The 15419-nt window shown below is 38.3% G+C and overlaps 1 protein-coding gene across 5 annotated transcripts in view; it reads right to left on the bottom strand.

The window, feature by feature from the left end:
• Window positions 1-15419, bottom strand: part of slc4a11 (solute carrier family 4 member 11) — a 135798-nt gene that overhangs the window by 21627 nt on the left and 98752 nt on the right. For all 5 annotated transcript variants that reach the window (XM_041972222.1, XM_041972224.1, XM_041972226.1 and 2 more), the window contains 3 exons: window positions 14072-14153; window positions 13135-13258; window positions 5614-5823 (listed from right to left, as the gene is read on the bottom strand). In XM_041972222.1, the coding sequence (XP_041828156.1) occupies window positions 5614-5823; window positions 13135-13258; window positions 14072-14153 (416 nt within the window). The remainder of the gene's footprint in view (window positions 1-5613; window positions 5824-13134; window positions 13259-14071; window positions 14154-15419) is intronic.

The raw sequence follows: 15419 nt of genomic DNA, 5'->3' as shown, positions 1-15419 counted from the left end.
TGTAAATGGAGGATAAAAATATCAGCATTTGGCTGCACATTTCTAGAAAAGAACTTGTCCCTTGGCAAGTACAACTACCGTAAGGCTATTAATTGCTAAGTGTTAGCATGAAGCCATGTAGCATTGCTAATCTACAGTAGTTATACGGTAGCCCTAGCCTGTATTAGTTTTAAGATAAACCAGGTCATATTTAGATATTAGCAAGAGTTTCAAGGGACCACATGTCAGCTCAGTTAATCAAGATTTTGATATTGGGGCTGAAAATAAACTATAAAAATGCTATAAGAATACCTCAGTATACACGTTACTTAGCGCTAACTAAGCTAGAGCTACAGATTCCTTTAAACAGGAGGTTAGCAAGGCTGCTAGCTGATTTTAAAGTAAGCAATGGCATGAAAATGTGGAGAAACATATCCTGTAACCGGTTTTATTTAGTAAAGGAAGATATAAAAATGAAGAAAAAGGGATATTTTGTAAAGAAAACAAAACAAAAAACGGAAGAACAAAAATCAGGCCAAGACAGACCCCAATGCGAAGCTAGCCTTGCATGTCCAGACAGTAAGTAGTGTATGTGAATGTGTGTTAAATACAGGGACACAATAATTTCCTTTCTTACTATATGCCCCCCCTGATAAAGTCTTGCCCACCCTCCGGCCACCCCATGCATAAAAGCCTAGCTCTGCCACTGCTGTGCACCGAGCCATATAATGGCACCTCTCAACTTGGAAAACGGAAACAAGTGTTCTCAATATCTTTACACAATAACATCAGTAAAAGTTGAAGAACTGTGAAAATGAAAGTGCAGTCAGAAAATACATCAAACGTCGAGATGAAAATGTCTGTCATGGGAACCGCCCCAGGAAAGGAAGTGCCCTCTGCTGCACAGAAGAGTTTCATTAGTTACCAGCCTTAGTAATGACCACAAAACGCAAGCTCAAATTAGAGACAAAGCACTTCATGTTGTTGATATATTTAACATCTGCTCAGAGGCTCGATTAACTGTTCGAATCAATGCTTTATGATGGAATTGCTGAAAAGAAAGCATCTACTGAAGGAGACGAGGAAGAAGAATGGAACTGCTTAGAAAAGAAAGAAAGAAGAGCAGGGACATCCAATCTGATGCAGAGATAGTAAATGGGTGATACTTGCATGTAGGGCTGCTGTTAGCCATTTTGAGGCCCTAAGCACAACTGCTTTGTGGTCCTCCCCAAGTACACATCCTCTTGGTCACCCCTAAAAAAAATTTTTCATGCTTGACAGTGCAATTGTCTTTATTCCTAAAGTAAATTCTCACTATTAACCCTCTGCATCAGTTTAATTTATTACCCTCAGTCATTTTAGCTATATATACACACACATATATATATATATATATATATATAATTATTTTTCAGCATACATTTCATGGAAAAAACTTCAGCTCTGCACAAAATTACTCAGCGATCCCCAACCCTGGTTCTCAAGGCTCTGTATTCTGCAGGTATTTGATGTTTCCCTGCTGCAACAAATCTTATTTAAATTAAATAGATCTCTGACAAGCTCTGAACAAGTCTGCTATTGAGCCATTCATTTGATTCAGGTGTTGCAGCAGTGAAAATTCTAATACCTGCAGCACAGTGGTTCATGAGGACAAGAGTGGGGATCCTTGCTTTAAATGGCAGTTTGATTACTTGATGTCACTGTTGTTGTCCTCCCAATATAGGATAAAAATGTTGTATTAAGTCAAATTAAAACCACATTTTTAATAAAATAGCTATTACAAAATATTATTTTGCATTCTGTGATATTATGGTTTCATTTTTTAAATGAATAGTAAAATGCATGTGCGTAAAATATTAACAAAATTAAAAGTTGAATTCCATAATTTTGTAAAGAGAAACTTGTAAACTAAAGCAGTCAAAATGACTGCTAGATAGAGGGATAAAATTTACCCAAATAGAAAAAAATATCCATAATGATACATGAGGTTTAATCTTCTCATAATTCTCTCAAAGTAGCATTTCAGATACAGATCCAGTATCAACAAATCCTCGTACAATAACAAAGTAAAATCTGATGTTACAGCTGATACCGGCTGCTTTTCACAGCATGGTTACATCCCAGAGCAACCCGTGTTATCCTATTAATAAACTGTCAGCAACACTTTGCCTTTCAAAAAAACATACAATATTTTTAACTTTATAAATGCATTGATTACAACTATGAGCCCAATTTATGTGGTGCCCACTCCCAGGACTTGGAGCCCTATGTGCAGTGTGTGATGCGGTGGGGGGAGTGGCAGCTCTGCCTGCATGTTTTACCACTGCAGGAGGGGAACTGAGGTGGAATGGTCATTATTTACTCTGTCTTGTCAACAACTAAACATACATATGCTTTTCAAATAAGTTAATAATATCCTTGTTGATGAACACTGTTTTCCTAAAATTTCTATGTTACTTTTTGACGTTCCCTCAGTCCGTCTTATTTTTGTAATGTCCAAAAAAATGCAGGAGCATAAAAAGCCTGAGGCTATATCCCATTCTAAATGCTCGTATTCTCTGCTCTCTGCTGTGGACAATGACACATTTACATGGAAAGTGGCCCATTTGATGACTCAGCTAAGGTACTGGTGATTCCACATGGGGCTCTCAGAAAGATCATTTGAGTCATTGGCATTAATGAGGTAGTCCTCAAAAAGTTGTGTAATCCCAAACAGAGCATGCAGAGCGGCATGATTGGATTTATTTGTTCATTTCCCACAAACCTGTGTGGTGAAGAATGACAAAGAGATGACAGTAACGGTGACGGACTGAAGATTTTAGGTATTTTTAGACAGTTCAGAAGAGGGACATTTGGAAAAGAACCATGTGATTTAAAAGAAGACAAAGTGGTTGAGCTTTCAGGTTACAGCAGGAAAGGAATAAATTTAAAGTCCTGATTAAGGTTATTAAATTATCCAATTAGCCAGTGTTTCATTGCCTTGTTGAACATGTCCTCACGGTTAAATGAATGGGGCTGAGCAGGAACATCTCCTGGGAAAATCATCCCTGCCTCATTTGTCATCTTAAAAAGTTTTGACGGTCTTTTGCAGAACAAAGCAATTTACCTCGATGTAAACAAGACGAAAACAAACAACGGCGTGAACTTTTTTTCTTTTGGAGCGAGCTGGCTAGTTTTATGAAGCCACACATGCTTGTTCAACAGGGACTGCTCAACCATTAAATCCCTATACATCATGAAATCATTTATTATTACAAGGAAGTCTGAGTGTTTGTGGCTCAGGTTTGATAAACAAAAGTTTTAGAGGAATTACTGTCCACCTGTTTACCATTCATTCTGAATGGTCAATGGAGTGAGGCAATGGAAAGGAAAAACATAAAAACACAGACAGATTTGGCCTTTTTTCTTTAAGTACAGGAAGGAGGTTGTTGTTGTGGGTGGTCCAATGTTAGTTTTGGATGTGCAGAGAGAAAGAGACTTTTATTTTATTTGATCATCATCTGTTTGCTGTTGATTTTACCTGCTCCATCTAACTCCTCTTAAATTCCTCTTCCCCCTTTCATTCCATTTGTCTTTCTCTAAATATTCCTGCCGTTCTCCTTCGCTGACTGGTGCTGAGCTTTTCAAGCCCCGGGATAAACACCTAGCAAAATCCCTAGCTATTAAAAAAACAAAAAACATGTCTAGGAGCCATGGCCTGTCAAGGGAACATTAGGAGGTGAACGGGGGTCTGTGACATCGAGTAAAGCTCCTTTGGCAGTGTGCTCGTCAACACGTGTGTTTGTGTGTGTGTGCACGCATGTGTAGCTAAGGGTGGGAGGAATCTGACAGGATTGTGAGATGTAAGGTCATTTACCCGCTGAGGAGGCCTGACAGCATTGATGCTGATTGATTAGGATGAGAGAAAAGATGGAGGAGTTGAGCCCTTCGACCAAAAAAGAGAGGAGGAGCAGTAATTATAGGAATTTAGGAAAGGAGAGAAAGAAATAGAAAATAATCCAAAAAAAAAAAAAAAAAAGTTGAGACACGTATAATAGCTCAGGTCTTGCCAAACCCAGGAAAGCAGTGGTGATGTTAAAGTTAGTGCAGAAGATGAGGATAAGAGGGAAATGCCTCAACTCTAACATGCAGAAGAAACTAGCACAATGTTAAAACACACAGAAACAAGACTCAGAACCTGTGGACACACTGTTCTGAGGAAAAGGGAAATCAAAGCCAAAGTTACTAACAATAATCTTCTACTGTAAAAAATATGTGTTGGTGCCAAAATGGCTTTGAACACAACACTTTAATGGGACCTTAGATTACTGAAATGCATAAAGTTGGAAAAGGCTTCTTGGGGACGGTTTTTGCTATGGGCAAGGTGAGCGACCACCCAGCAGCCAATCTATTTGGGGGCGCATTAGCGCCCTCAAAAAAAAAAAAAAAAAAAAAAAAAAAAAAAAAAAATTTAACCAGTAGGCTAGTTTGTGTTTGCAACACAAGTGCAAGTTCACATGGGCCTATTAGTCTGGGAAGTTGGTAAACAACAGTACGTCCTGACTGTGGAATTTTTAATGCTATACGTGGGTCTATGCTAACTTAAATAACTTATATAACATTCATGTCACTGACATGACATTTTGTGAGCTTTATGTGATACTTTTTTTTTATTTTAGTGTGTTATGTTTAGTTAATAGGATGTTAACAAATGATAATGATTTGTGTATTATTATGGTTTATTTTAATTGGGTAACTGATGCATGTTAAGTGTGATCTAACTTATTGTATCTTAATTGTAAATTCAGGGGCACTTCTGAAATATTTTGAATGAAGAGCCACCTCCCTCTGCAGCCACACAGGCCTTTGAGATGCTCCCGGAGTCTGATGAGGAGGAGCCATCTACCTCTGCAGCCACATCTTTGCCAAGGAAAAGATGTTAAACAAAACAATAGCTGAGTTTACATGCCAGTTTATGTACCACATTTAGAAACAATAAATTAGAAAGGGAGCATGGAAGCTGTAAAAATCTAAAAGAATGGCCAATGATGTACAAAAATGGTTTATCCGCATCCTTGAGGCGGCTTTTGCTTGCCCAAAAGACGAGTGGATGCACATTAGAGGTCACAGAAACACGTGCAAACTAAATCTGACTTGAAAAAGATTAAAATGACTTAACCACGCAGCTGTTTCCAGTTTGAGCTGATGTGGAGTAAAAACATAAGCACCATTAGTATATTTCTAGAAAATATGTTTTCCCCTTGTGGATCTTCTGCAGTGATTGTAAACGTTTTCTTTTCTCCTCTAGGTTGGTTTTTGGTTCAGACAACTACTAGAGATATAAAAAAAATTGTGTTTTGTTCAAATCAGTGTTGCCCTTAATCCACCTTAGATATTGTGGCACAACCTGGAAGCTGTTCTTTAAAGATATCCTTGAAATATTTATTAAGTCAAGTAGTTTCTTCTCAGTACTGTGTACGTTTTATTTGTAGCCGTGGGGGAATTATTGATAGAAGTTGCAGTTCTAAAATTTTTTACTTTTTTTAGCCAAAACTGTGACAGAACAATTGGTGTACTCCATCAAAACATGAAAATCAGACCTTGAAATGAGTCATTAGTTCATAAATTCCTGAATATGTTTATAAACAGTCCCACCTTGAGAGGTTTGTGACTACGAGGGTCAGTCTCCTCCTTCCCCAGGGCAGTGGGCTGCTGGTTGGCTGCCGTCAGCTGGTGCCTCTGGAACACTAAAGCCTCTTTAAACTCCTCCTGTGTCTTTGTTTCCAGCAGCTTCTGTCTGAAGGAGATGTCAGAGAAGAGGGTGGCAAACGTCCTTCCCAACTCCATTGCTGTCTTGGTACTTTTCTATGAAAGAAATAGACATATTTCAACATTTAAATACTGAATAATAAAAGTGATTCTTGAGGCCATTGGAAAAAAAAATCAATTTAAAAGCAACTGTGATATGCACAGAATTTTTACTTTAGTGCACATAACCTCTACTTTGCATCAAATACAACTGCTGTAGAGTAAATCTTGTTTTATATAATGAGAGTCTACATTTAGTTAAGATCACCTAAAATGTGAATTAGTTAAGTTTGGAACAAATTTTGTGTAACAAGGGTGTTAATAAATCCCACATCTGCCACAAGTCAAAGTGCAACAGACTGATAATATCTTTGTCCTGGCAGACTCCAAGTCAGCACAGTGCCAGGGAAGCATCGTCAGCCAGGTGGTGATGATACCAACATAGTTAGGCTCAGTGCGAACCAGCAGCTGCAGTAAACAGGGAAAATAAATCCTTTAAGCTTTCTGAAAGTGGTACCCGAATAGGAACCAGAGCTGAAGGAGCTGAGAGAAATGATCCTGATGAATCCAAAGGCTCCTTCTGTGTAAAGGAACACCGTACAACACCTTCTGTCAGGTTTACGAGGAATTCTTAAAGGAATATGCCATCAAAACTGTTACTCTTAAAGATCAAATACTCATTACATTCTCTCAACATTTCTTTTTTGATCACACAGACAGCAGCTGTAAACTGTATTTGTACCACAGCAGACGACGTGTAACAAAGACTGCACAATGCAGAACATTTAAAAACAAGCAAAGCCTCTGGGAACGAAGCAAATGCTAACTTAAGCATGTGTTAGCATTTAGAAGTATGCTAAACTGATTATTTAATTCTGTCTTGACCAACCCCACTTACGAACAAACTAGCATACGTTGCAGATATATGATGATCAAGTTATATTTAGGGCAGTTTAAGTTTAGTGAGGAAAGTGGGATCCTAACGTTTATGCTGATTTCTTTAATATAATCATTAGGCATATAAAAGATTATCTTATTACCTAATGGCATAACGTTTATGACCATAAGTCTTTATGGTTTAAACATAATTTCTTTATCTATTAACTGCATGACTACATGTGCAGATGCAGTAGCTGCTTGTTCTCTAGTTTTCTGCTATATTTGCTTTATTTTCTTCTTTTTGACCAAGGACAGATTATTTGTGATTGAATTGAACAGAAACACAGTTATCAGCAATATAAAAGGCGGAAAAATGTGGAAAAAGGATAGAATTAAGTGCAGTAGACCATCATAATCTTCTCTGCTTCTGTTCCAATCAGCCAGCCAGGTCATCCAAACACTCCTCAAAGTACAGAGATTTTCCCAGAGAATATAGAAGAAAGCAGGGTTGCCACTTAAGCCAAGTTATCTTGTACCAATGTGCTATTCTTCTATCAGCTAAACATCTGGCAAATACTGAGCTGTGGGAAACAGGTGAGATGGGACTCATGCTGAAGCAACAGAAATCAGAGAGCCACGCAGGACTGGGTTGTGCATCGGTGATATCTGGCATCCAGCTGTGTCATGGTGGATGAAAAGTTTGCAGATGTTATGTTTTATTTTATGCTGACTGTGTTCTTTTAGCTGCAGACATCATTGTGTTTTCCATTTACATTTCACCAGATGCTAATTCAAAACGTTTTTTAATGACATTGTATACTGTTGCTATGTAACCATCTCCTTACAAACCTTGATAGCATTTTGTTGTTTCAGGGCATTTTCAGAGGCATTTTACCCATTTTTAGGCAACTTGTTAACATCCTTGCCAAGCCCAACCAACACGATTTTGGTTAAGTCTTTGTTGTCGCAACATGACAAACTACAAGGTGGTACGAAGGCCAATGTATCTGTAGCATTTTCTGATTATTCCTCAAGCAACTAAAATGCGTTTTTGAGGGTGAAGGTGCCCCTAGACTCACGAAGGTTTGCATATTCCCCCCAGCGGACTGCAAAAAATTTTCTCCTGAACGTTTGGGGGAAAAAGATGACTCAACAGCGCCATCTATTGCAGCAGCCCTGAAACTGCACCTCGGAAGTCAATGAAATTTGGTGCACATTTTCAATAAGTCGGGATGGACAAAGAAATCCGCTTGCAGGATTTTAAAGATGCCACTTTGGTGATTTACAGAGATTATGTTACATTTTAATGAGCTCCTTCAAATTTCACTGTGCTGCCTTCAAAATTGGTCAGTATTCTGAATGGATCTGTGTTTAAAACTTATCAAAACATTTCAAGAGGCTGGTCCTTCTAGTTTAATGCTTCACCATGAAACATAGAATTGGTTAGACTAATCAGCTGGCTCTGAATTGCACAGTGAGAGTGCCATCATAGGGCGGCTGCAGAGGGCCACGGTTGTTTTACAACAGAGGTCTCCAGCTCTGGTCCTCGTGAGCTACTGTCCTGCAGGTTTTAGATGTCTCCTACTACAACACACATCTGCACGGCAACACAAATACAATGCATGATCATGTTTTTTTGTTTTTTCTTTTCGTCTCTTCTCTTTTTTCTCTTTTGCTCAAAGCAGCCAAAAAAATCCATTAAACTTCTAGGACAGTGGCTCCCAAACTGGGAGGCGGCAGAGCGAAGCTAAATAAAACTCAAAGTTTTACACTGCTAGCAAAACAACAGCAACAATGGGCAAACAATAATGAATCAAGAACAGAGATTTCAACTACCCCCCCCCCCCCCCAAAAAAAAGAGAGAAGAAAATATGGTGACGCATCTCTTGCGTCCCTAGGCATGACCAGGTAATGGTCAATGGTGGGTAATGAAGACAGACCACAATGTGTTGTATGTTTCAAAATATTAGCATCTGACAGTATGAAGCCAAACAAGTAATGAACGCTACTTGGGGACTTGTCACCCTGAAAAGACTTGATTACTTTAGAAATAAACTACTCACCTGTCATATATAGCAGAGTTGTTTTACTAAAGCAGCATCTGTCTAAAGTAGTTTGCAGAGTTTCCTGGTTTAAAAAATCTCACACTACAGCAGATGAGTTGATCATTCCTTCTGCCACTGACATGGTTTCTTACATTTCTTTTAAAGCTTCGAGGTACATGTGGTTCTGGGATTGGGCGGCTTGACATTATTGTTGTCAATGAAAAAAAGGCCCTCTGAAAAAGTTTGGGAACCACTGCCCTAGGAGATGTTGCCAAAACACATCAGATGAGTTTAGTTGTTCATTTTCAAACTCTGACATTGAACTTTGCAGTAAAAATACAGGAAAGGTTTATTTTCGGATCAATAATCCTTGACATATTGCCGTATTGGTGTGGGAGCTGCTGCACTGTAAAACCCTGCACCACCACTCAGGTTTGCTCAGTCTTTCTCCTGCTATGTCTTAATTACATTACAAACTGAGGACACACAACCCAAAAATACTTCACTGTTTTCTTATAGCCTTCTGTGGCTTCATGTATATTCCTTTTCTTTTTCAGGTTATAAAAGAACAAGACAGCTGCTTAAAACAGGCAGTGCTGCAGAGTATTTATGAAGCCTTGAAATCTGGATCTCCTGGTCCATATGGATACAGCATGGCAGTATGGCCAAAACATACATTGGTGTTTTCAGACAGAGAGGCGATGCACAACATAAATCTCATACTTTCTACAAATATGACAACATGAACGCTATATTAATGAAATCAAAGAGGAAACCTGCATCAGCAGTTAACATCTATTTGTTTCTTTGTCCTCTTGTATTTTAATACAAATGAATAAATAATAAAATGATTTTGATTGTTTTTTGTGTCTTTAATCTTGCTTAAAATATCTAAAATAATGTTTTGTTTATATCCATTTTCTCTAACTTTATCTTTATTGGAGATCCGTTCATATTCTGCTCATCAAAATTCACATTTAAGCTCTTTTAACAAATGCACTGAAGTTCTAAAAAGTTTTTTTCCCAAAATATTGGCATGTGAGAGTGCAAATCTCTGTAGCATTGCTTCCAAGAGCTCTTCAAGTATTTACTGCATGTGTGCAAGTCAGCAAGAGTTTCTACACTCCTCCTCTGAACTGTATGTTTTGTCCCCCTTGCTCTTTGATATTGTGGATGCATTAATACATGAGGCATTTCAGGGAGCTGTTCTCAACGTGCTGCCATCAAAAAGCAACACTTGTGCATCAAGTCCTGTACACTGTAGACAGTCACTACATCTTCTCTGTTTTTCCTTCCTTCTCTGTTTTTGAATAGATTAGGAGAGTTGTGAAAATGTTTGGAAAACATTTAAAATATTTAGTAAAGTAGGATAATTGGAATTCATTTAGGCACTAAGACCAGCTGTTCCTGGAATAATTTACTTTTATGCCCGTTATCTTGGAATTACAAAGCTTGTTTTCACAAGTTCAGTTTTTTCATTATCTCGAGAAATCAGCCTCTTCTCAAGACAATGACATATTGCAACTGGTTATGATCATGATAGATTTTAGATCATGATATAATAAAGATGAGAAATGAGCGGTTAGTATCTGATTTTATCTGCAATTATTATAACTGGTGAGAATCCATGACAGTAAGCTGAGCCAAGCATGTGCTTTTCTGTTTGCTCCTCGGCAATCGCTTTCCTAAATTATAAGAAGCTTTTCAGTTTTTAAAACCGAACTTTAGAAATGGATCAAAATTAATAAAACCTGCACTCTTGACTAACATGCTATCTATATCTTTAAACATATGTTATGTTGTTTTTAATACTACTGAGTACTTTGTGTTGTGTGTACTGTATGATGTGCTGACCTGCCAACAGATTACAGATAAAAATTAGCTTGTTTGCTAACTCTGGAATATTTGCGTTTTATATTTAAACAGAAATACTGATTAATTTACATTATCCCTTTAAATACACTGAACAAATAAATGAAAATAAAGGAACTGTTATCCTGAGGTAAGCCAAATTATTGTGTTGTGTAGAAGAAACTATTCTTGTTACCTCAAAATAAGTAGATACTTAATGTGTTATTTTTAATATAACGATGTTCAAAAAACAATGAAGCATGGCCACTCGCGGCTTCAGTAGGAACTACGGTAGCTACAGATATTCCTGTTTTTTTTCCTTTTTCTGTTACTTCTGATTAATTGGAACTAAAAGAAAAGATTTAGAAAGCATTAAAAATGATTGAAAGATGAATGATTTTAAACTAATTCTTAATGTCACTTAGATGAAAAAGGTTATCTTGATAAATGTGGATTTAGAATAAACACGACTGTAATTTACATCAACACTGAAGGCAGATTCTTACAATGTTAAAAGGGGAAAAGTACATAAATGTGCTTATAGGTACTTTTAGGTATGTATTTAACTGAGTAGATGAAAATCAGCTTGTGTGATCAAAGGTCACGTCTGTTATGCACATTCACTTTGGGTAGAAAGAAAAAAAGCCACACATGCTGTAAAGCTTGCTAAATGGTCGGTGATGGAAACAGTCCACAAAGACACATGCTGGATTATATACATTTGCCAACCAAAGAATTTCCGTTTACCATTATCATCATGCCCCTTCAAAGATTTTCTCTTGCAGAAGCAGTCACCATCAGAGATAATTGAGACATAATAGTACTTTATGTTTACTTGGGGCTCAGATTAATGTCCCTGAGAAGGCCATTAGTGGTTTTGATTGCTGCCTGTAAGACTGGCAAGGAGAGGGCTGCAGAAACTCCAGAAGAAGCAAAAATAAATGAGGGTTCATAGGAGAAAATGAGATAGAGACTGGCCAAACAAACAAACAGAAAACATAATGCAGTTTGCTGAGACATCCCTGATTGCCAGGGTTTCTACACCCCCACCCACCCACTACTGGTGAAATTGGTATGCTTGTGAGCTTGGGGGAATACAAACTAAAAGTAGGTCCACGAAAAAGAAATCCCTGTTTTTCCTGTAATAGAAGATTGAGGGTGGGAGGGGGCTTTCATTTGGAGCGGGGCAACGATCGGAGTCATCTGAGCACCATGGAGTGATGTGTGTCTGCACATGCATGTAAGCAGGTGTGTGGTTTTTAGCTGAAAGCTTAAGATGGAGCAATGGGGATAGAAAGGTTGAGTGGTTCAATAGGAAGAATTCATGTTTTGATGGGAGGAGGTATTGATGTAGCTGATGGCCCACTCCATCTGCTACATCAAGCTCTTCAGAGCTGGAGAAAACAGTCATGATCCTAAAGGTCCTTCACAACAGGATACCCATGTCCACTCAAGATGTCGAGACAGCCGAATTTTCAGTTCAGACATTTAGCAGCGTACCAACACAATGACTGTAAATGAAAATATTTTACTAAATCAGAATAAATATGCATACCTAAAAAACATGTTTAGTCACAAGATCTAATCAGGAAATGCTTTTTCATTGCATTATGGTGATCCTTCCACAACTAAAAACAATGAAACTCCTCGATTGAGAGGCGAAACTTCATCAAAAATCAAGAAAATAAGTCCAGTTGCCTTTCTGGGAGCTTCTAAGATACACCAACGATGAACAGACTGAATATTACTAAAGTTTAAAGCCGACTGTATAATACTTAGGCAGGTTTCCAACAAAAGTGTCTTCAAGAAAAAATAGAAGTCCTGGATTTATCTGAAAATAACACAGACTCCGAATCCAACAATGTTAAGTTTTTATAATCCTGCCCAGAAAATTGTAAAGAAATTCTAGAGCAGTGGTACCCAACTTGGGGAACCACTGCTCCTTGGGAGGAACCCTTTGGAACCCCTTGGGACCCTCCCAACCTTCAACATTTAACTGAAAAGCACCACACAGCAGATGGATGGTCACTATAAAAAAAGAGTAAGGTTATATGTTATATAATTTTGGGACAGGACTTAGACAGAATACATCATTTATGGGGAGAATCTCACTAATGAAAGCACAAAACCACGGGTGTGGCAGAGGGGTTCATGGCTTTTTAGCATTTGCATGAAGAGAATCCTCAAGGAAAACCAGTTGGGAACCTCTGATGATAGCTGTAAAAAACTTGCTGGAACTATCGTAAGAAAACTTGAGGATTCAATCACTGACAAAAATGCTTTAAAAATAAGTAACCAGCAAAGTGCTTTTCATCCATAAATGAGAAACGTCTGTGTTTTAGTTTCAGTAGGTACAATACTCCACGAACCTGTCCTTGTTTACACTTGCAGACAGATAATGGAAAACATTCTGTCAGTAATATTATACGATGCAGAAAAATTCATGATTTGAAATGCACAAGGCGTTTCAAATCGTTTAAAGTTAAAACATGCTGTCACATCACAGTTTGTAAGAAGTGAGCACAGAAGCATAAATATTCACAAACAGACTTTATCAACATCAAATAATGCTGTAAACGTTGGCAGAGGTTACCATTTTAGATGGGGCCAAAATCAGGATGACATAGCGGACTTCACAGCAGTTCTCCCCCCAGTTCTGTGGCCTCTCCAGGCGAGAGATGCACACATGACGCCTCTGGAGATGCTTCACATTGCAGCTGCAGCACAGAGTGAAAAGGAGGTGGTTTTTACAAATGTCAACGCCTCACCTTACCAGCAGTGCCCTTCATTTCCATAGATTAACCTCTGTCTCTGCAGCAATAGTTACACAGCATTTAAATGTGATGCGTTGTCTTTTCCCACACGGAAAACACGCAGGGTTGTTTTCAACTAGACATTCATTCATTCACCACTACAGAACTCTGTAAAGAAAATAACTAGTTTATGATATGACTATTGTTATTGTGTTAAAAATATCTGCTTTAAGTAGAGGAACTTGAAAAATAGAAGCATGCCAGCTCTGTCTGTCTGAAACAGGTAACAAGCAGCAGTCCACATTTAAGTGAGATGTTGTGGTCCATTCATCTATGTCGATCCTCTCCCTGTGTGGACTGCTGACTTCCTCCTCTGCTCTTATCATAATTACTCTGGCAGAGAGATCGAGCTTTGTGACTTGAATACAAATATCTCGTTTCAGGACACTTGTTGGAATGACAGATGCTGTCCATCTTATGACGCTTTCTTAATTATTTCTTCATAATAAATCCATCAGACTAGCTAAAAAAATACTGATACTAGTTTGGATTCAAAAACTGATGACAGAGTCAACTTGTAATTTTTCATTTTGATTTAAAACAGAAAATTAAATTTTAAATACAACTTCTAAACTTCAAGATGCAAATATGTGATGTTTGATTAAAACATGCTGTATAAAATGATCAATTACCAAAGTTTTCAAAACAATCAAAAAGTACATTTCTTATCTCATCTTAAATCATGCAGACATACACAAACACACACAAAGTGCTTACAGGATGCAGAGCCAGGACTGCTGGTACTGGACTCCAGTGGCTGTGGCCGTCACTCCCTGGATCGTCTCAGACAGCAGGTGAACTGTAGGTCAGAGGTCAAACTCAAGTTAGCTGAAGTCGGCTTCACGCTCACTTCATACAAGGACTTCTTTTCTGTTTCTTCAATGCACCACCAGTGTTCACAGCAACTAACTAAAATGCATAGACATGTTTCCTCCTACATCTATACATTTAGAGTAGTCGAGAATATGAATATATCTAAAAATAAAATGTGGCTCCAACTTCTTTGGCTAACCAAATGATGCCAGTCAAATGTGCAGCAAATTCAACAGAACCCTAGCACCTAATCTGCTCTGCCAAGCCTCTCAATATGATATCTACATCAGACGTATTTAATGAGCCTGCCTTCTGCTTTAGACATTGATGCCAGGCTGCAGTGTGAAAAAACAAAACCATGACAAGCTAATAAGGGTGTCCATCCAATCTAAGAAAACGCCAGTGCTCGTGTTCACAGATTAAAACAAAACAAAAACACATTTCATTATGTTGACGTGTTCACAGAGAGCAAATCATTAAACACGGGTAACTAAGGGTGCTGCTGTAACCAGCTCATTGCTTCCTAATAAGAGGAATCTCCCTTTCGACTTCACATGCTGAGAATGATGAATTGTTGTGTTTTCAGGGGTATTCTTGAGCAGCCCTAACTATCTCAAACCCCTCAATAAAATCCTGCCGGCTTTGTCTTGCAAAATCCTCTTCAGCTCATCAGTAGTGGAAATATGACAGGGTGGAAATGTTTTGTATCTTAAGCGGCAGGGACGATCATTACCATACCATTCAGATTTTCCCTGCCAGGGTTTTTTTTTCCCACTCTGTGTGTCTTTGTCTTTCTCTCCATCACTCTTCTTTTCTCTGCCATGCAGTCTCATCAATAAAGTATCCTCCATTCATGCCAGAAAATGATGGGCGTCACCATGACAACAGTATCACAGTGCTCAAGGAGTGAGAGAGCCAGGAAAAGAGAATAAGAGGGGGAGACACGACAAAGAGAAAAATAAGAGAAAGATAGAATGTAGATTTTTAAAAAAGTAAGAAAGGAAGCGAGTATGAAAAGAAGTCTGGAAAGAAAGAGAATGACGAGGAAAAAAGAAGCTGGCATGCAGTGTGAAAGAGTGAGAGAGGTGGGAAGAAAAAGAGACAAATAAAAGGAAATAGGCCAGAAAAGAGAACAAGAGGGAGGACACACGCAGGGAGAATAAAACTCGGAGAAGAAAAGAAAACATAAGCAAGGCAAACGGGGTACAGACAGACATGGGGGGAAAAATCATTACAGAAACAAAAAAGTATG

This window comes from Melanotaenia boesemani, chromosome 20, assembly GCF_017639745.1.
Source record: "Melanotaenia boesemani isolate fMelBoe1 chromosome 20, fMelBoe1.pri, whole genome shotgun sequence".
NCBI classification, from domain to species: domain Eukaryota; kingdom Metazoa; phylum Chordata; class Actinopteri; order Atheriniformes; family Melanotaeniidae; genus Melanotaenia; species Melanotaenia boesemani.
Note: the sequence above shows the minus strand (reverse complement) of the source record. Positions and strands in the feature narration are given on the sequence as shown.